At 37.4% G+C, this 23150-nt stretch overlaps 1 protein-coding gene across 3 annotated transcripts in view; it reads right to left on the bottom strand.

Moving 5' to 3' along the window:
• Positions 1-23150, bottom strand: part of LOC123867076 (glutamate receptor-interacting protein 2) — a 316615-nt gene that overhangs the window by 72086 nt on the left and 221379 nt on the right. The window contains exon 1 of one of the 3 annotated variants that reach the window (XM_045908925.1): positions 13708-14080. The exons of the other annotated variants lie outside the window; for them this stretch is intronic. Coding sequence (XP_045764881.1) covers positions 13708-13819 — 112 coding nt within the window. The 5' untranslated portion in view covers positions 13820-14080. Of the gene's footprint in view, positions 1-13707; positions 14081-23150 lie in introns of those variants that run through there. 3 annotated transcript variants of the gene reach the window in all.

Below are 23150 nucleotides of genomic sequence, written 5' to 3'. Positions count from 1 at the left end.
AGCATCATCACTTACCACCAAGTGAGATTGCAGTCAAGGGCTAACCGAATATTGTACCTATCTGAATAAAAAAAAATGGATGGATGGATTGCATGAAAGTGAATATGCGAGTAAAAAGGGTGGATAATGCGTTGACGTATGACAGAAGTGAGTGGTAGAAGAATAAATGTTGTGTCGACCCCACGAAGCTGGGATAAGGCAGCAGAAAGAAGAAGATGCCATATAGAAGATTGATTATCTTCTTTAGATTCTGTTAGAGAAGCTAGATGCTAAGGATCAACGACCTCTATGTAGTAATACGCCCTAGACGGGTCATTAACCCCCGACCCAAAAAGAGGAGTGTTATAAGTTTGACGTGTGTATCTGTGTATCTGTCTGTGGCATCGTAGCTAATAAACGAATGAACCGATTTTTAATTTAGTTTTTTTGTTTAAAAAGTGGCTTGATCGGGACTGTTCTTAGTTATAATCGAAGAAAATCGGTTCAGCTGTTTGAAAGTTTCTCTTTTCTAGTTTTCTTATAGAGGTTTTTGTGTCGGGGGTTTTTTAAATTTTGAGTTATTTTAACAAAACATTGAAATTATTTGAAGGACATACCAAAATACTTTCGCATTTAAATAATATTATTAGAATACCAAGTCAGCAGCAGTAATAGCCTAGTGGTTAAGATCCTCCTCTTGTTCGGGAGGTATGGGTTCGACTCCGGGCACCATTAACTTTTCAAGGAAATCTGCACGCATAAAAGTTCTCCGTAATTTTCTCAACGGTATGTGAAGTCTGTCACTTAGTCAGCGTGGTGGACTATGGCTAAACTCTTGTCATTCTAAGAGGACACCTGTGCTCAGTAGTGAGTCGACGATAGGTTGATCATGATGATAATGATGACAAAGTCGGCAAGTCGTGCGGCGCATACCATACGCGGCAATTATTTGCCAAATGACCTTGCACACGTTCGCCAAACCCATTTGGCCAACGTGAACCAGGCTCTTTAGATTTGCCAAGCTTAGATTTGCATTACGACAAAGCTAGTGAAGAAAGGAAGACTCAGGAAAGCATCTGTCAACAGCGGAAATTAAATGGAATTTCTTAAAGGATAATTTATATGAAAAGGAGTTTTAGTATGAAGAAAGTAATAATGGAGCATGAAAGGTAAAAAAAAAAAGTTGCTAAGACCAAGTTACAAGTCAGCGACTCGCTAAAGAAGTACTATATGTGATAACTGACAAGTGACAACGAAATTCAATTTAATTTTTATTGGATAAGTAAAAATATTAACAACAAGCGTAAATTAAAAATTTATAACACCCCCGACAAGTGAAGGTTACAGTAACTAGAAAAGAACTGATAACTTTCTAATGGCTGAACCGATTATCTTGGATTATAGCTAAGAATACTCTCGATCAAGCCACCTTTCAAACAAAAAAAAAACTAAATTAAAATTGGTTCATTAGTTTAGGAGCTACGATGCCACAGACAGATACACAGATACACACGTCAAACTTATAACACCCCTCTTTTTGGGTCGGGGGTTAAAAAGGAAAAGGTGACTGACTGACTCATCAGCTCTAACTACTGGGCGGAGGCTGATAGGCATGCAGATAGCTATTATGACGTATACCTCAGTTAAGCAAGGATTTTTGAAAATTCAACCCCTAGGGAGGAAAAATAGGCGTTTGAAATTTTTGTAGTCCACGAAGGTGAAGTCGTGGGTATGCGATAGTTTTGAACATTAATAATTCCGATGAAATTTTCAACTAAAATTAAAACTAGAAAAAGTATTGTGTTCATATTATTAAATACCTACTTTTGTGTGTTAAGTTTTTCAAATCGTCACGGGTAACTAATCAATTACCACAGTAGATATTATACCGAAACAATAAAAAAAACCAGGTGAAATCATATAAGGGGTGTTTTTTATTGAGGTATAGAACTTTAAGTTGGCATCACTTTTTTAACTGGCGGCCATTTTGTCAGCTGTCAAGTGATTAATATTTAGTTTGGTTTGCCATTTCATCATGAACAGGTTGACAAAAGAACAACGCTTGCAAATCGTGCAAATTTATTTCGAAAATAATGGTTCAGTTCGCGAAGTTTACCGCAAGCTCCGTCCATTTTATGGTCGACATAATCGTCCATCAGAGCAATTAATTCGGTTAACCATGGATCGTTTTCGCACTACGTTTACTCTATGTGATAATACGCATCCGCAGAGACGTCGAACAGTGCGCACCGAAGAAACAATTGCCGCTGTAGAGCAAAGTGTTGAAGAGGACCCGAATGAATCGATTCGCCACCGTGCACAGCAATTGGAGCTTTGTCCATCAACTTTATGGAAGATTTTGCGCAAAGATCTTGGCTTGCGACCTTACAAGATCCAGCTTGTGCAAGAATTAAAGCCGCGAGACCATGCAATGCGTCGTGATTTTGGTGTATGGGCCGAAAATGAGATTGATCTCGATGCTGATTTTCATCGCAAAATTTTGTTCAGTGATGAGGCTCATTTTTGGTTGAATGGCTACGTCAACAAGCAAAATTGCCGCATTTGGAGTGAAGAGAATCCACATGAGACCCTTGAGACGCCATTACATCCACAAAAACTGACTGTTTGGTGTGCTCTATGGGCTGGTGGAGTCATTGGGCCATACTTCTTCCGAAATAATGCTGGAGAGTCAGTTACCGTTAATGGAGACCGGTATAGAGCCATGATAACCGACTATTTTGTTCCCGAATTGGATGGCATGAATGTGGATGAGTTGTGGTTCCAACAAGACGGCGCTACATGCCACACAGCGCACGTCACAATCGATTTATTGAAGGAAACATTCGATGAGCGCATAATTTCGCGGAATGGACCTGTCAATTGGCCACCAAGATCGTGTGATTTGACACCATTGGATTATTTTCTTTGGGGATATGTGAAGTCGCTCGTCTACGCCAACAAACCAGAAACGTTAGGGGACTTGGAAGCCAACATTCGTGGCGTTATTGCCAACATACGGCCCCATATGCTCGAAAAAGTGGTTGAAAATTGGACCTGTAGAATTGGCCTTATTCGAGCCAGCCGCGGCGGCCACATGCCCGAAATCATATTTAAACGTTAATGGCATAAAATTATCCTTCCAATAAAGCCAAATTGATGGACATTAAAACGATTTTCTTGTGTTTTATTTCAATTCGAAGTTCTATACCTCTAAAAAAAACACTTTACGTAGGTTAGCACTCATCATCGATAAACTGAGTGCACAATATACGGAACTCTATGACATTAGATGTATCTAGTATTACTCTTACTCTCACCAAATTCAATCAGGAAAGTAAGTGGCAATACTTTTAATACTTTTATCTCTCATATCCCGTTTTCATTTTCCCGAAGGTGTTGACGCGAGAATAGACGAGGCAAGGAAAATAATGCTTAGTATGAGATTTCAATCTCACCAACGTTAATAGAATTTGCTCGTCGAAACACAATAAAGTCTGCGTAAAACTGACTAAACGTCCTTAATCTAAAGTCGTTCGTTTTAAATACTTGATTGAGTTATGTCTTTTCGGCAAGCTGAAGTCTCAATGTTGATAGAATTTGATTCTCGAAACAAATTAATAACGCAAGAAGAAAATTGACCGACCGAAAACGTTCAAAGCCGAAAATTCGTTGTTGTGGGGTCTTCTAGACAAATTGACGTGTATCTAAGTACGGGCCAAACCTCATTGCAAGGGCGTGTCTTGGGCAGGTTATACTATTATTTCAGCCATTTTCAAATTTGACTGAGGCCGCGTCTGTTCGGCATTAGCTTTGAGACAACTGAAATCGTTTCTAAATTGGTGCTTGGTGTTAAATCTGGTAATTAGGGTGTCATATCCCATAAATGGCACGCCCCACACACCACTTCACTGTCCGAAATTCAGTTCCACCAATTTTAACTTCGCAAGGTTTCAACTTGTGGCTGTAGATGTACACACTAACTTAATAAGTAACTTGAGCTTTAAAACAAAACGGTTCGATATATTTTACTTTAACGATGAAGGTAGTAATTATTACAGACGACCAAGGCGCGCGCGCAGTACACTGCGCTTCGAGCGCTTACTAATTGAATCAACGATGGCAGCACTTGATGAAATCTGTTTCATAGAAAAATTCATTCAATTTTAGTAAGCCCGAAACGCAGCACAATGTACTGGGCGCGCGCTTCGAGCACCTGTTTTGTAATAACTAGTTCCGAAGTGTTTCGATATTCGGATTCGACCAACGTTGGTGAGTTGTAAAATCTCATACTAAGTAAAGAAGGGCTGAATTTATTCGGGCATATTTGGTTAGGATTTCGAGGCACGTTCTTTAGGTCGTTTGTCACGGGCCAAAAAGTTGGACTAAGGGTTTTGGGCCCGCCTGGTCTTATGGGCTGATGCCTCTTCCGTATCCCTTACCTTTTGAAGATTTTTTGCATCAATAAGTATGATATCGTGGATTAAGTTAAAGGAAATCTGGAAAGAATAATATTTTATTCTTATCTGGTACTTAGAGTAACTACGAACTAATAACGACTGGCAAATGTGAGATGGTAAATAAGTAAAATGTAGGCAAATGCCTACTGGACTTGCAACTCTCTCTATCGCACGATAGGCAGCGAAGCGGCGTGAAACGGATAAATACCTACTCGCGTCGCGTTTTGTCACTAGAGATACTATTATGAGACATAGTAACTCAGACAGACAAACCGTTTCACGGAATATCTAATGACAAACACCAATAGGTACGCACAAACACATAAACGTTTATGGCCCACTAAATAAAAGCACGGAATAAATTTCATTCAACACTCGAGCAATAATAAGCGGTTTTCAGGGCATTTGCCAAATGCGTAATCCCGTCGTAAAAATGATTTCTAGCTAAAACTATGCTATCAGCATCGGTTGAAAAAAATGCCAAAGACTAGTTGGTGCCCGCGACTTTGTCCGCCTAGATTTATAGTTTTGAAAATCCTGTGTGAACTCTTTCATTTTCACTACAAAAAGTAGCGTCACTTTCCAGGTCTAACTATATCCACGATAAAAATCCGTAGCTCCGTTATGGCGTGATTGAAAGACAAATTAACAAACCAACAAAGAAACACACTTTCGCATTTTTTCCATTCCATTTCATCAGCCTGTATGCGTCCACTGCTGGGCATAGGCCTTTCCAAGAGCGCGCCACCAAACACGGTTCTCCGCCTTCCTCATCCAAACACTCACCGTCACCTTCTTCAGGTCATCATAAGGTTTCGCATTTATAATATGGGTAATGAATAATGATACACACATTTTTTTGTCATTGAGAAGTTTTACCACAGAATACTTAATAGTCCTTTCGATACAGAAGGGTCACTCCGCAAAGAGGTTTAATAGTGACTTATTAAGACGCAATAAAGAGTAAATCTTCTCGCCTAGCGCTGCGGCCTAAAATGCACTAAACGTCTCTCTCTCTCTCTATCGCGTAAACTCATAAAGCCGAGTCGACGAAGAAACGTGCCGCGAAGGGTATATTTCTCAGCTGACGATTCACGAAAAGAATTACTATACAAAGTTTTGCTTAGCAAAAAATAAGATAAACGACAAAAGATAAGCGGATGTGAAAAAATTTTGACGAATCTTATTTGTCTGCGGAATTCTAAAAACCCGCGTTCCCAGACTTCCTCTATTTGTTTACGTGGCCCTAGCCACCTAGCCGTGCCATAATTAGGGTCAGTTACGCAACGCTCTAAATTTAGGCAGCCCTCTGAGTGAAGAGATTGTTAAAGCGTCTCATACAATAATATCAGGTTTAGGCGGCAAGCTTAAATGACAAGCGTGGCGACTGGGTAAGACCATCACACTATCACACTTATATCACACTAATATTATAAAGGAGAAAGTTTGTATGTATGTGTGTGTGTGTGTGTGTGTGTGTGTATGTTTGTTACTCCTTCACGCAAAAACTACTGGACGGATTGAGCTGAAATTTAGAATGGAGATAGATTATACCCTGGATTAGCACATAGGCTACTTTTTATCCCGGAAAATCAAAGAGTTCCCACGGGATTTCAAAAAACCTAAATCCACGCGGGCGAAGTCGCGGGCATCGGTTAGTGTTCAATAAAACTTGCAGCTTTGTCTTGCAGCTCAATCTACACTAATATTATAAAGGCGAAAGTTTGTATGTGTGTGTGTGTGTGTATGTTTGTTACTCCTTCACGCAAAAACTGCTGAACGGATTTGGCTGAAACTTAGAATGGAGATAGATAATACCCTGGATTAGCACATAGGCTACTTTTTATCCCGGAAAATCAAAGAGTTCCCACGGGATTTCAAAAACCTAAATCCACGCGGGCGAAGTCGTGCGCATCGGCTAGTGTTCAATAAAACTTGCAGCTCTGTCTTGCAGCTCAATCTACAATAGCAAGTCTCTTGCACTGTATAAACTGTAAATATTCACAGAAAGTTTTCTACAAGTTTTAGTTTCTAAAACTTACTGAATGATTTTACATTGCTAGATGTCACTTAGCTAGATTCAAGGATCATCCACATCTGCGTGACTACGAAGCGGGATCGTCGCCGCCTTCCACATATTTATAGTTATACATATATTTATATATTATCCGGACCTGTCATACGCTGGACAGTATCATCGTGACTATAGTCATCGTGGACGCTCCCGCATCGCATCCCGTATGCCGCATTCATGACACGCAGGTGTGACAGTTGCTTAGCTCAGGTAATTCAAATTTCAATTCAAATTCAAAATATTTTTATTCAATTAAACTTTTACAAGTGCTTTTGAATCGTCAAAATAATCTACCACTGGTTCGGAATGCCGTTCCTACCGAGAAGGACCAACAAGAAACTCGGCGGTTGCTCTTTTCAAATGTTCAGTAATCATTAAACAAGACATTATGTTGTAATTACCGCCAACGAATGTACTACGCACCAGATGGGTCATTGAGAACAAAATCATGTTCTATGAAGCTGTCAAACTTAGTATGCGACCATGAAGTAATAAGCAAAAGCAAATTTCATGTTTTTATTTTTCGCTTCATGATGCTGGTGGGATGGATGCATTTTTGATACATAGACAGTACATAGCATAGCTAATGAGCAAGACATGAGTAGGTATTTTAACAAGTATGTGGCATTAAAATAACACGATGTCTGTTCCATAGTTGGCCAATAGTTATGTTGCTCAATGAAGCAAATGGCTGGTATTTCTCAAATACTTATTATATTATATTTAGATATAAAAGCCAGATCTCTAAGAGGGGTTATTAGGTCAACAGCCGTGCAGACGATTAGCTTTGACTGTTGTTTATATTTAATTTAAAAAGGCACTCATTACAAAATACTGCCCTCCTCAAGCTAAAACGTCGTTAACCAACATTTGGTCAAATTTGACTTTTTAACACTATCTTACTCAGAATTTTTTTTTCTATCGACCAATCTAACCGGTATTTTCCTAGCTGCTGTAGTTTTTGATATAGCAATATGAAGAACGTCGTTAAGTAACTACCTGTTTATATAATAACAATACTTAAACGTATTTAACTGACATTGCCAGTCTAAAATGTCTCTAAGCGGCGTTAATTTTTATTGCTACAAGGTTTTTTTCTTAAATTCCATAGCTTAAATGTCTTTAAACGAAAATGCTAGACTAAAATGTCTTTAATCACACATAAACGCGTTACAGTTTAGTTATATTTTGCAAAAAAATATTGTTTCCTAGACTGAAATGACTCTATCCCGCAATACATAACTTAAATGTCTCTAACTATTCCCGCATCTCGCCAGGTTGTAACTTTATTGTGAATTAATTTAGTCATTAGTGCGCCTGAGTGCGCCTGCGAGAGCTTTCTGGAGTAGATGTGGCGCACGGGCTCAGTGTTCTCCCGCCAATTTTGTCACGATGGCGGACAAAATATCGAAGTAAATATTTGTTTTTATAAGAGCGCGAAACATGCATTTGAAATTATTTATAGTTGCAGCTATTTAGTGTTCCGTTTTGCTACAATCATTATTTATATTTATATTAATAGTTAATATTAAAATAAATCAATAATGAACTAGCTACTAGTGGCAGGAACAACAAAAAGACTCGCCGTAAGAGGCGTGTCTTTTTGTCGTTTCAAATATTTATTGTAATACTGCAAAAACATTTCATGTTTTAAAATTGTTTTTTCTATGTGTATAAAATGAAGTAGCTTTTCAGCAAGCAAACAAACTAAACTAACTAGCTAAACTACACTCGGCGTCACAAAAATCGCACCTATCTGAAAATGAGGCTTTAACCTGTAATATTACCAAGCCTGTACATCTAACCCAAACAGTATTGATATCAATGCAAAGAACGTTTAAAGACCTTTTATCAAACAATAGTTACATTTCATAAACGATATAAACCTGAATACGGTACGTCAAAGAAAATGTTGCAAAAATCCTCATTATAGGGACCACGACTTGTTTGAACTTCATGGGCTATAAAATGGCCAGTATAAGTAAAAAATAAGGGCATTCACCATCCAAACGTTGAAGAGGACACACGTTAACTTTAACCGCAAGAAAACTAACCCTCAAGATGGACACTACTGCTGAAGAAGCCTCTCAAGTGGTTGCACTACTGCGATCAGGGGTGCGACAATGTGATGTGGCACGGCAACTTAATTTGAGTCGTTCTTCCGTGCAGCGGGTATTCCAACGGTTTCAAGAGACTGGGGGCTACATCCGGAGGCATGGATCAGGTCAACGATGCTGCACATCCGAAAGAGACGACCGCTTTATTGTGATATCTTCTTCGCGCAATCGACTCCTTAATGTCGTTGAGCTGCAACAGCAGTTCCGAGAAGTTCGCAGAGCTACAGTGAGCACGTCTACGATTAGAAGAAGGTTGCGAGAGAAGAAAATTGCGGTCCGCGTACCTGCTAGGGGTCGGAAATTAACTGCACAGCATCGCAGGGAAAGGTTGCAATTTGCCCGTGAGCATGTCAACTGAACCCTCGACCAATGGAAGGCTGGACTCTTCTCGGATGAAACAAGAGTATCTTTATTTTGTTATGACGGGCGAAAGAGAGTGTACAGAAGACAAGGCGAACGATTTGCTCAGGCTTGCATAGAAGAAAGAGTAGAATATGGCGGGGGATCGAGCATGTTCTGGAGTGGCATGTCAATCGACGGAAAAATCGAACTTGTGTGTGTTTCCCGGACTGGAGGAGCTCGTGAAAAGGGATCACTGACTACTCATCGGTACATAACGGAGATTCTAGACGAGCATGGGCACTTTCGGACTGATGCTCTTTCAATTGTTGTAGTTACCGTTACTTTCATTGGAAAACCTCAAATATTTATAAGCAATGCTAACCTAAAACGTCGCTACGGTGCGATCTTTTGTAATAAGCCACATTTTAGTTTAGCAAGTCTCCCCAAAAAACGCTACTGTAAACAAATCATTTCTATTCTTCTAGACTAAAATGTGTTTAAATTACAAGAGCCGCATTTAAGTGTTTTGTTATTGATAGTTTTTAGGAACATAACCTAACATATAATGTCGTTAAAGTCTTTTAGAGTCATTTTACTTTAGAAATTATATAATTTTTTTAAGTTCCGTAAAAGGATAAAAAAAGTAAATGCAATCCAAGCCATAAACGTCTTAAAGGGTAATCTAACGACATTTTAGTTATGTAAATATAAGCCGTTGTTAGAAAAAATGCTAGACTAAAAAGCCAAAACTCTCCTGCTATAATTATTATTTATTCTAGAAACTTAAAAATACAGCTATTCGAAAGTGCTCTGTTTGCTCTACATTTCTATAGTTTCAAGTTTTGTGTATGTTTATTAGTTATCAAATGGCATCATTTCTTTATAAATTCGCGCTTTTTTGATCATATCTCGAAACTTGGTTTTGGTAGTTAACGACACTTTAGCTTTAGGACGGCAGAATAGTAGGCCAGCTTTAAGAGGTTTATTCGTGGTGGGCTCCACACAAACGTCGTTTGGCAATCAATTGAATATTAAAAAAACTGGACAAGCGCGAATCGGAATCTCACACGAAGGGTTATGTATACCTTGTACGATGGTACAGATACCATCGTACAAGGTATACATAACACTTTTGGCATATTATTGTAAATTGAATACTTGAAAAGAGCAACCGCCGAGTTTCTTGCTGGTTCTTCTCGGTAAGAACGGCGTTTCGAACCAGTGGTAGATTATTTTGACGATTCAAAAGCACTTGTATAAAAGTTTAATTGAATAAAAATATTTTGAATTTGAATTTTATGTGAAACACTGCAAATCAATGACGGGCTGCTTCGTCTATATTATATTAGTTAGTAAATTTTTTTTTTCGTGACATAATTTAGTTTTTTTTTTAAGACGTAACCACAACTACTTGGTATTAGGATTTCTTTCTTTTAGTTGTGCTGTAAGACTTACCTATGTGCCTTTCATGATTCTAGGTCAACGGGAAGTACCCTATAGGTTTCATGACAGACATGACAGACAGGCAGACAAACAGAAATTTAAAAGTTGCGTGCCTGGGACGGAACCTCGGACCTTAGAATAGGATGCCGACGTCCTAACCACTAAGTTATTACTGCTAATTTCTCTTAAACATGAAATAACTTTTTGATTTGACTTTGATTTTGAAGCCAATGCACAATGGTAACAAGTTAATAACAGGCAAAAGTTAGTTTCTCATAAAATTTAAACTACAGGAACTATCAAAAAACGAATGCAGTGTCAAGAAAAAAGAGGTCAGAGAAGAAACTTGCTGGCTCCTTTGAAATGTAGTCTCTGAACAAAGATATATGGTGACAGTGCTCTCAGAGAAGATAAGTAGGTAGGTGTGCTCAAAACGATTTCACAAGAAATTACGAACTTTTTACAAAAAGTCGTTTTAAATATCAGTTTTTCGACCTTCGAAAATATTACATAAACGGATTTATTTTCTAAACTAACTAATGCCTGATTAGTTAGTTGATTTAGACTTTTGAAAATCCCATGGGAACTTGTTTTGGCATAATAAGTAATCTATGTAACTTGTCGGTAATTATAGGATACCGCGAGGTCTTAGTTCGGGACGAACAACTTAGTAATTATATAAGATTTGAAGAAAGCCTTTTATTTTTTTACCTCCGGTTAAGAGGTATTCATCCTATATCACCACCGAGTAATTTCTGGCCGGTGTATATGACCCTCTAATTTACTGTTAAATAAAATACAGATCAAACCACAAAACCACGAAGCGTAGCAAGTTCCTAATAAACCTTACATTTACCTCTACACGTCTACGTAAAGCCAGAACATACTGGCTTCCGGTGATTTAACAGTTACAACTATGTTACAAAGTGTCTAATGTTAGATAGATCAAGGGTTACCAACCCATGCTTTGTTAGGTTTCTAATAAAATTTTCTACTATATTAATTATTAATAATCTACTAAACCTGTCAGTCTTGTTTCTTTTTAGGAATAATCACTTCGTTGTCTGGCTATCTGTCTGTCTATCGTGTCTGTCAAGACCCGTCAAGGTCGATTTTTTTCTAATAAAATCTAGTTTTTGTCTCCCAGATCATAATAAAGAATTCATCAAAATCGGCTCAGTAGTTTAGGCAGTACGGTGGAACACACAAACTTAGATATAACTGCTAAAAATCTTAACTCTTAACTCACCTTTTTGGCTTTGCCGTAGTCGGGTAAAAAGAGGATAAATACCTTTGGAAGAATAGTGAACTTTGTTCCTCTGTGGATCTTTGAGAACCCTCGCCTAAGATATTTAAAGTTAAACATCGAAACACTGGGACGGTCGTAGGCACGTGGTGGCCCAATAAAATTAGTTGTTTACAAACACGACCTATTTATATCCTCAGGAACTGAACGTTTATTGAACGTAACCGAATTGAATATCCTATTGGAATGCCCTAATTATATTAATGCTACATGCAGCGATATATAAATGTTACATGGTACATGTGCCTTCCTACGCGTAATTCCGGTTTTCTTTTTTAAATTTCGTGGGAACTTTTTATTTTTGCGGGATAAAAGTACTCTACACCCATCTCCAGGATGCAAGGTTTCTCTGTATAGATGGAATATGCGATTAGACCGTCGGCGTGGATTTTATCAACCCCGACCCAAAAAGAGGGGTGTTATAAGTTTGACGTGTGTATATGTGTATCTGTCTGTGGCATCGTAGCTCCTAAACTAATGAACCGATTTTAATTTAGTTTGTTTTTGTTTGAAAGGTGGCTTGATCGAGAGTGTTCTTAGCTATAATCCAAGAAAATCGGTTCAGCCGTTTGAAAGTTATCAGCTCTTTTCTAGTTATTACTGTAACCTTCACTTAAGGGGGTGTTATAAATTTTCATAACCACTGGGCTATTACCTCTGCGGTGATATTATGTCTACTTCAGTACTAAAAGGTAATGAATAATGATGATGTCCGGGGCATCGGAATGCCAAATCCTTTCAGAATCTTCAAAAGGTTGTTGTGGTAGTCATAGTACCAAAACTAGCAAGTAAAAGTAGCCTGTATCTTAAGTACTTAACTATAAACAAATAAGTATTAGCCTCTCTATTTCAGCGCGTAAGTAGTTTGCAAATATCTCACATCCAAAGGGGATACGACACCCTAATACAAAGCAAGACTAACTACACATTCGGCGCATCGCATTAACGAGCCGTCTAATCCGAACTTCGTAGACCAGCTCATTAGCTCGTGTTTACCGCCAACTTGCTCTTTGATGTTCGTGCGACTGAGTGGAGGTCCTTAGCGGTTAGATTTCATACTCCTGTAGCAACGACTATTTCTTCTTTCTCTATTTCCCTAAGAAAGCTTTGTCTTAATTTTGATATACTTAGTCGAAAGCTGTTCTAACCAACCCATTTTGCTATGGACCCAAGAATGAAAAGTTTGCATTGAGCAGTGACGCAGTGGCAAAATCATATATTTTATACAAAAGGGCAGTTCTGGTAATCATAGTGGGTATTACCACTTCCTATTACAGCATGTAATTCGCAAAATCACGCATCCAAAGGAGATACGACACCCTATAAAGGAGAAACGACACCCTTATACAAAGCAAGACTAACTACACATTCGGCAGATCGCATTAACGAGGCATCTAATCCGAACTTCGTAGACCAGCTCATTAGCTCGTGTTTATCGCCAACATGCTCTTTGATGTTCGTGCGACTGAGTGGAGGTCCTTAGCGGATCGGATTTCAGACCCCTGTAGATTTTTTTAACCGGTTTACGGCTCTGGAGCCTGCTCCTGTAGGAATTAATCTTTTTTTCTTTTCTTATTTTCCAAGCATTGTCTTAATTTTGACATAGTCGAAATTCAACTATGTCGAGTTTGTTACCCAATTAGGAACGAGAATACATGATTTTTTTAGCCACGATAGAGTCTGGTTATAATATAGTTGAGATGTTCGCCTCCCATTTGGGAGGTAGAGGTTCAATTCCGGACACGTACCTACTTCTTTTTCGGAGTTTTGTGCGTTTTTAGCAATAAAAAATCAGTCAGTTAGTCAAAATGCGGTTGACATCACCGTCCCGCCGCTGGCAAAGTCGAAATCTTCAGTATTTCATCACAAATCTTTCTGATGTGTAAGTATCTATAACAAAATTTCGAAACTTCCTTCAAGTGTAAGTAAACACTTTAATAAAAATTATAAAATAGATTTACGTGAATCCAAATAACCCTGCCAACTTACGTCTTTGATGTTTGCGAGACACACTCGGGGTCCTTGGGGGCTTGGATTTCACGCTCCTATAGCAATAGACCTCCTCTTTCCCCTTCTTCGCCAGCTTGAAGCCGGAGAACATTTCACAAAAACACAACACACACAACACAAATGGAAAGCACGAAAGACACACACAAATCCATCTTCGTGTGGCGAGCGCGTGCGTACGCGCAGCCGTCTGACGCGCGATTCCACGCGTTGTTTTGTCGGCACGCGTCTGTTATATATAGATTGCCGTCGGTCGCTACGTCCGCTATATTTTTTTGTTATTAATAAACAAGTAGGTATTAATGGCAGTAAAGTGTCTGGATTTTTGGGTTACGCCGGTGTTCCCTTTCTTAAATTGACAGTTAGTTTTCTTTAAAATTGATTACTTTTCCGGCTTTTTAGGGTTCCGTACCTCAAAAGGAAAAATGGAACCCGTATAGGATCACTTTGTTGTCTGTCTGTCCGTCCGTCCGTCCATCGTGTCTGTCAAGAAAACCTATAGGGTACTTCCAGTTGACCTAGAATCATAAAATTTGGCAGGTAGGTAGGTCTTATAGTACAAGTAAAGAAATAAATCCAATAACCGTTGAAATCCACCTCGAATGATTAAAAACAAAACTCAACCCACAAAATAGCGTGCAGTATTCAAACAAAAAAAAAACATTATTCCCTTTGCATGATATCTCAATAAAAGAACTCAAAGAGTAACACAGCATGCAGGAGCAATAAATTCATATAAAAACGCAACATGTACAAATGTTTGGTTTACGGTAGTATATGAATGTTAGGATAATAAAATATTATGATGGACGGCGGGAGGTGGCCTTTCATGTCTGGTCGGAACTGTATGCTTATGTTTGGTTATCTGCAATAATAAATAAAGTCTATAGATAAATTTAATGTATGATGCACAAGTTAATAGACTAATGAGGATTCTCTACATTCTTCAAATATATTTAGTGTTCTAAAGTTTTATTTGATCACTAGCGACCCGCCCCGGCTTTGCTTATTACAATTCCGTAGGGATCTCTAATTTTTTGAAAACAAAATATAACCGAAATTATTCAGGAATAATGTAGCTTGAGACATTCACATTTATATTATAAGATGATATCCACGATTTCGTTTTTTTAATTTCCCGTGGAAACTGCCTGATTTCCCGGGATAGAAAATACCCTGTACTCCGGGATGCAAGCTATCTACCTGTGTACCTAGCAGTACCTACCTTTCGACAAAATCGGTTAAACGGATGGAAAACCGTGTGTAAATTTATTATTGAATATTATTACATTGAATTACATCCATACTTAATATTATAAATGTGAAAGTGTGTCTGTCTGTCTGTTTGTCTGTCTGCTACCTTTTCACGGCCCAACAGTGTGACCGATCCTGACGAAATTTGGTATATGAGCTAGCTTATATCCCGGGGACGGACATAGGCTACTTCTTATCCAGGAAAATCAAAGAGTTTCCATGGGATACCCAAAAACCCATCCGCTTAACCGATTTGTATGAAATTTGCTACCGAGGTAGCTTGCGTCCCTGTAATTGACATAGGCATTTTATCCCGGAAAATCAAACAGTTCCCACGGGATCTTTAAAACCTAAGTCCACGCGGATGAAGTCGCGGGCATCCTCTAGTTTTAGATAAGTACCTACCAACTTCTGGAAATGTTTTATCAATTAATTAATGTTAATTCTTTAGGACATCTGTTTCTGTTCAAAACCGGGTCGAGACTCGGGTACTCTATAAAATCTCATAAAGACAGCGTAGAAATTCAGGCTAGCTGAAAAGTTAGCCTACAAAAGTCGGGCTCTACACTAAGTACAGTTACTCTGGTCATAGCCATAATGGGCGATCGTTAAGAGCGTAATTAAAGCCTACCACACGTCCCGTCCGTTCTCGTCCCAAAGCACTGAGTGAAACGAAGGTTGTTCGGCTACATACGGGCTTGGTTTAGCCACGTGCACGCCTGAAAGTTTAGTTTACTACTTAATATTGCTTAATATACGTTATTGGATCCTAACATTAAATTAAAGTGTGTTGCCATGACAAGATGAGCAAACACACAGAATATCATATGGTTAAAATTTTATGTTGCCATTAAAAATAATTCGTAGAATATAATAGGTAATATCTAATTGAATTCATGACATTTTCAATCTTAGGAATAGATACTGGTATTACAGCATGGCAATATACATTACTAAATAAGAAGTGAATTATGTGTTAAAATGGATATAACGTTTATTTTAATTTATTTATTTAACCTAATTCAATCTACTCCTCTTAATAATATATTTTAGTTACTATATTATGTTTATATAATAGGTATATGTACCAGCGGAATGGCTATCTTCCAGCGTTTCTTTTTCCGGTACGTGGTCTCCATTCGAGTAGCAAACGGGTCCATCGGTCATCTGTGTCTAAAGACATGCCCTGCCTATCTCCATTGACAACAGCAATTTTAATTATGGACAAAAAGTGAGTAGCTTTCAAAAACTCCGCGTTTTATTTTCTCCCATGTGTTTTCAGACTAGCCTTACCTGCGAGGTATAATGTCGGATCAGTGGCTCCAGTTCCTCGTGTTACGGTAATGAATGCTTTTATTGCAGCATTGTAAAGCCGGCGTCAAGAACGTATCCCTAAGTGCTTAGGTAAATGTTCCAGAGTGAATAGGCGTATACATTAAACGAGGCAGAGGAAAATGTATGGGAACGGTAACAATAAACTTGATTGTTATGGTGTTTTTTTGTATTCGTCGAAAGTAATGGCAAAAAAGTTGGTTGGATTCTGGATTGAATTTCATAGCTGAAGTGATACATACGGCTAGGAATCGTACCAATGGTCTTATGAAAAACGACTTATTACGTATTAGTGGAAACAGACTCGGGAAGAAAATGAAGAAAGAAAATAAGTTTTTAAGTCAAACAGTTTTATTATAAACCGACATAATCATGATGCAATGTACTAAAAGCCCGAAAATAAATAATAAATAATTAGAGTGGTGTCAGGTACACAAAGCAAAACAAATCGGTAAGCAGGCAACACAACGAAGCATTATGTGTGTGCATAACTCGTTTACTTATTATTTTACACCTATCTCTCTTTAATGAATTGTCGGTCTCTTTTCACCATACCTACGTGCAATAATTACAAATTACATATTTCGCTGATTTCCCCACAGCAGGCACTAGGTAGTATTGCCGCTTACCCACGCTGATAGAATCCGATCGTCGAAGCACAATTATGTCAGAGTAAAATGGCCTTAAACCACCTTGAGATAACGTCTAAAATTCACGACTTTAATTAGCAGTTTTCACTTGCAGTGCTGTAGCTGTAGATATGTGGACGAATTTAAGCTTTAAAACAAGACAGTTAAGGTCTATTCATCACTGAAATGTTTCGAACCCACAAAACGATAAATTATGCGGTGTAGGTATACCTATAGATTACAGAATGGCAATATCAAGTTGATGTCCCATTTTTTAAATCTACCCTACCTATTTTATAAATTATTGTCAAATAGAACTTGAGCACGCGGATTAATAGATCCTTGTAGTGAATTCATTTATGGTGTATTGTGTTATTTTTCACACTGAATAACTACTGAACTTCTCACCACCATGGAACATTTATTTATCTTTGTTTAAAAAGCAGAGATTGTTATTTGAGCGGAATATTTCGATAACCGAAATCGATGATATCGGTAAGTAAACAAATATAACCTACTCGTATTGAAATTATGTTTATGGTTTTACTTATGTGCATTTAGTATTTTCTAAATGTTAGCGTAATGTTTTTAGTCCATTTAATACTTTTAATCAGACGCATTATAATATAACAATGTAACCAATATACTAAATACTAGTTGATGCCCGCGACTTCATTCCCGTGTATATAGGTTATTAAAAATCCCGTGGAACTCATTAATTTTCCGGGATAAAAAGTAACCTATGTATTAATCCAGGATATAATCATTTACAGATGAATACCGTGCGCTTGTGGGTCTGTCACTACGGAGAAACGGGGCATGTAGACAATTGTTGACCTGGGCCCAAACCATCAGCTTATAAGATGGAGTCACATCACCACCAAGAAATCGTTGCAATGCATAGCGTGGATTCCTTTTTAAAAATTTGGTTGACAGCGACCAAGCACAATGTAGTTCTACAAACTGTGCGGAAGCATTTGCGTGCAGCCGGAATACATTACGAAGAAAATATTACGAATGGTTTGCACCAGGACCATAGACTTTCATTTTGCAATGAAATATATAAACTTTGACTGATGTAATTACGTTGTTATTTTTAATAATGAAAAATCTTTTGAGTCGGACAAGGATGGACGTAAAATACTATAATAATAGAACAACAGGTAAACGATATATTATACTTTGAATAAAGTGGTAAATAAAGTGGTAACTTCAACCTGGGAGTCTCTGCGGGGCAGCAAAGACTTGCTGGAATATGGTTACTAACATGACGAGTCGATTACAAAAAGTAATAGCTTACGAGGGTGGCCTACCTTTATACATTATTAAATAAAGTATAGGTAATTAATTTAATTCTATTTGTGAGTGATGTTATTGTTATTGCAGTTAGAAGTTATAATTGATTTTGATTTCTAACTAAGTAATTAACATGTTGATTCATCTCACAAACCTAAAAGTAACCCAAAACGTAAATAAAACATTACGTTCATACTTGACCGACTTTTAGCATACTTCACATCGATATTGGTTTTAAATTACTATAGGAGTAATAGGAGTAGATAAAGTATGTCAATTTTTTTTCCTCTTTTGTATACCTTCTGTTAACTTGATGTGTTAATTTTTTGACAAGCGTCTTATTTATTTCTTGCTTATTATAATAATTTATGAACTGCACAAAAGACAAATAAATAACTTCTAAAATAGAAAAGTGTTATTATTTTTGTTTTTTCTTGCTTATAATTATATTGTTTGAAAGTATGATAATTTTGACTGTATAAAGAAGACAAAATAAATAATTGCAAAAATAAAAAAGCAATCCCCCACTAGGATTAGAACTCACGCCATATTTAAGAACTTCAACACTATTACCACTCGGCCATCAGAACTATGTTGACGAATGTGAAATTTGCAACCCTATACGACTGGTAAGGTTATCTAGAAGTGTGAGTGAGTGTAGTAAGTGTGAGTGTATCTATTATCGGATAGCATCGGGTCGTATCTTTGTGTGTTATACATACGCGCGCATTAGTATGCTCTGCCAAGCGAATTATTTTTCCGAGTGTACCAGGCATTCTGAACCAGGCTGTGGTAGATGCATTTGACGATTCACAAGTACTTGTAATTCATTTGAATAAATATATTTTTATTCTATTCTATCACACCTCTCCTCATCAATCTAGATTTGATCTTGAAAATAAAATCGTGGTCACCATTCAACATGCCATCACTCTCTCACTATTGGCTAGAATAGCATAGAATAGAATATATTTTTTTTTTCATGTAAACTTTTACAAGTGCTTTTGAATCGTCAAAATAATTTACCACTAATTTTTTACAAGTTACTTTTACAAGTGCTTTTGAATCGTCAAATAATTTACTGTCAAAATGCATTGTTGCAGTAAAAATAATATGAAAATTTCGTGAAAATCCCTTATGGTGAGGCCTACGGCCTACGCCCGTGTGGACTTCCATCACTTGGAATATCCAGAACTAATAATTGAAAAGGATATGGTAAAAAGAAAAACATATTCGACACTCTTCACATAAAAGTAAATTCACATCAAACATCAAATTCCACTCGATATGGAAACAAATATTATTTTTGCATCGGTGTTAAAACACACTCAATAACCTCTCAAAGGAAGATGCGTGTAAAAAGGGATAAATTTAATCGGAAAACAGGATGATATGTTAACCCTCTCGAGTGAATATTGAAATATTCCGAGTTGAGCTTTTTTTCAAAATGAAACTCTCGTAACCGTCGTAACAAACGAAAACACCCCGTCCAATCGCCCATAAAGCGGAAAAACTTGATTCTCCCATATTAGTTATCACCGTAAAAGCTTCTGAGTTATTCCACTTTTAGGATGCTGGCATACAAAGGATGATTCGCTATACGTGGCTCGCATAGATTTGTATTATGATTGTATTTAATTGTTCTTTTTGCCAGGTTTTTGTTTCGATGCCGCATAGGTCATTAGGTCACATATAAAAATTGTGAAAAAAACGAAATTGACGACTTGTTTTGGGAAAATTAGTGGTTGTGTGTGTAAGTGGTGTGTGTGTGTGTGTGTCTGTGTGTGGATTTGTGTGCGTGTGTTTGTTTGTCTCTGCTCGTAAGTGTGCGTGTACGTACCTACTATGTGTGTGTGTATATTATGAAACACCTTAGTAAATGAATTGTCTAAATATATAGTTTTATTATTCTGTAATCAAGACTTTTTCATTAGGTATGTGTATTCTTATTATTCTATTCAAAACTAGATTAAATCATTCGGAGATCTTTTAGTGACTAAGTATATTTCTAGTAGAAATTTTGATGGATCCGAGAAGCCTAGATTAATATAAACCTAAGCCCACACAACGTAATATGTTGGTTCAGATGTATGAAAATGCCTGGAGGCAGAATTAAAAAAGCGAGGTCCTTGTTTTTTTTATGTTTCAACCCCTATTTCAACCCCTCTATCCAATGTAGCTAAATCATACGCCCAAGGCCATGTCATCGCTAACGAAGTTTCAACCCTATAATTTTAGCACGCGCTGTAACAGCACCCTAATATCATAAGCTATTACAAAATCAAATATGCACATGTGTCAAATGATTTTATTCTCTATCCTAACGCAATAGAGTTCATTACAAGTGAAAACATATTATTGTCATCAGTTTTATCGCGCACGCTTGGAGAGCTTGTCGTTCGCAAAGGCTGTAAATTTTTTCCGCTTTTCCGCGACTTTTTTTAAGCTCTTTTCGTAAACAAAGTTCCAGCTTTTGCTATGTTAATACGCTTGATGAGATATTGCCAGTGTTACTCAAAGTTTGGAGTACGTAATCTGTAAACATAGACGCTTTGACTAAAAAATACTTACATGCAAATTATTTACAGCAACACGTCATCATTATTTTATTTATTTTATTTTTTATTCGTACCAGAAAGTTGTAACAATATAAATAAAAACCAAGAAAAAGTGGACAGGGAAGCACTTATCTCTATAAGAGATCTCTACCAGTGACCCTTGGCAGTGCGAGTTGTAAAGGGAGTAGAATAGGTACAGCAAAGATAGACAGTAATTATGAAAAAAAATAAAAATTAGTAGATATTATGTTATAATATATACTTACAAATATTTATATATTAAAATAGACTTACAAAAACATACATACTTTAATACATCATCATCAATTTAATACATAATAATGATTATGATCATGATCAACTCGTTGCCGACCCACTACTGAGTACGGGTCTCCTCTCAGAATGAGAAAGGTTTAGGCCATAGGTTTCTAGGGTCTGGCACGGTGGCCCAATGTGGATTGGCAGACTTCACACTCCTTTGAGAACGTGGAGAACTTTGAGGCATGCAGGTTTCCTCACGATGTTTTCCTTCACCGTTAAAGCATGTGATATTTAATTGCTTAAAACGCAAATAACTGAAAAGTTTGTGGTGCGTGCCCGGGATCAAACCCCCGACCTCTTTGAGGCGGACAGTCTAACCACTAGGCTATCACTGCTGTTTGCACAGCTTTTTATCACAGCAACACATGTTAAGGGTCTATTAGACGGAAGATCAGTCAAATCAGTTAATTATTCTGTCACTCATAGTGATGAAAGAATTATGGTAGTGAATGAATTAATTATGGTATGGAATTATTAATAGTGAATTATCTAGATATTTTTCATGTAAACATCAGTTATTTGCAGGGAGTTGATAAATAATCCGTCAGTTACAGTAAGTATAGGTAGTGATTCCGCGATGCGGGAAAACTGCATCAAATATTATTACAATCGCAATCGTTTCGATTGGCTGAATTTATGGTATCCTTGTTGCAACAATACATTGTAGCCAATAGTAAGCCAGCATCAACAAATCAGAGATGGTTGCGATCGGTTCTACCGCAATCGAGCCGTTGGCAAAACAAAATTGACAGCAGAAAATTTCGTACAATGAACGTCATCACAAGTCTCGAAAAGTATAAACGGATTCTGATCAAACTTTTGTATGATATGTTTGCTCCGCACATGTTCCACAAATGAATACTGTCAATCAATCCAATTCATCAGCCTGCATGCGTCCAGCTGATACTAATAGGTAGATATGACCAAACATGGCCTTTTGCCGTCATTATTTATCCGCTTTCCATCCCTTCTCGAGGTCATCGGTCCATCAAACTGGAACTCGTCTTTCACTGACGGTACTTGCGGTCTTTAACAGGGCTCTCTCCGTCACTTACTGCATACAATCGTAGTCCCAATTTCATTTGAATATTAAGCAATCAAAGTCTTTGAAATTTTGCAGACATATTTTAGAAACTAATATCTGTGCTTGTGGTGTTTTAGATTTTTCTAAAAATATGTAGTTTTAAAATTACAAGGGCTCAAAGATTTGTATGTGAATTTTCAAGACCGCGTAACTTTGAAACTAAATATTTTAACGGAAATCTGGAAAACCACAGGCATAGATATTAGTTCCTGGAACGTTTCTACAAAATTCTATTGAGTATGATTGGTTAAAATTCCAATGAGAGACAAACTAAGTTTGTATGGAGCGAGTGACGGACATAGCCCTCACGTTTGCTCCATTGGCTGTCGGTTTTGCAATACGCATTGCCACTTCAGCTAGATTATTTAGAAGTTACCGTAATCTCTTTAACAAGTCTCAACGAATAACAAAGATCCGGTACATTTAACTACCCTTATTCAAATCTCTCATACCACATATCTTGAACTTTTCTCCCCTAAAACGTTTACATAAACCTGATTTATAAGTGTAACGCGCTAAAACAGGCCGGAGCTCTTTTAGTCCAATGTGGAGCACATTTACATAATATATTTCGCGTGTAATATATTATGTTATATTCACAAAGGAGGTCCATATATTACTTTATAATACGGACGTGTATAAAGAGCATTACTGTACTTTTTGTAGGCGTTATATTACTTATGAAAAAACCCCATAGATATACGATTCCATGGAAATGTAATGGGAATTCCTATTCACAAAGCAATGATTCAATTATTTCACTTTTGATCCTATCAACTTTAGTTCAGTTTCTTGATCAACATTTTATTTATTTATTTATTAACCCCCGACCCAAAAAGAGGGGTGTTATAAGTTTGACGTGTGTATCTGTCTGTGGCATTGTAGCTCCTAAATTAATGAACCGATTTTAATTTAGTTTCTTTTGTTTGAAAGGTGGTTTGACCGAGAGTG

The sequence above is a fragment of the Maniola jurtina genome, chromosome 7 (genome assembly GCF_905333055.1).
Source record: "Maniola jurtina chromosome 7, ilManJurt1.1, whole genome shotgun sequence".
Classification (NCBI taxonomy): domain Eukaryota; kingdom Metazoa; phylum Arthropoda; class Insecta; order Lepidoptera; family Nymphalidae; genus Maniola; species Maniola jurtina.
This window is presented reverse-complemented; position numbering and strand designations above follow the sequence as displayed.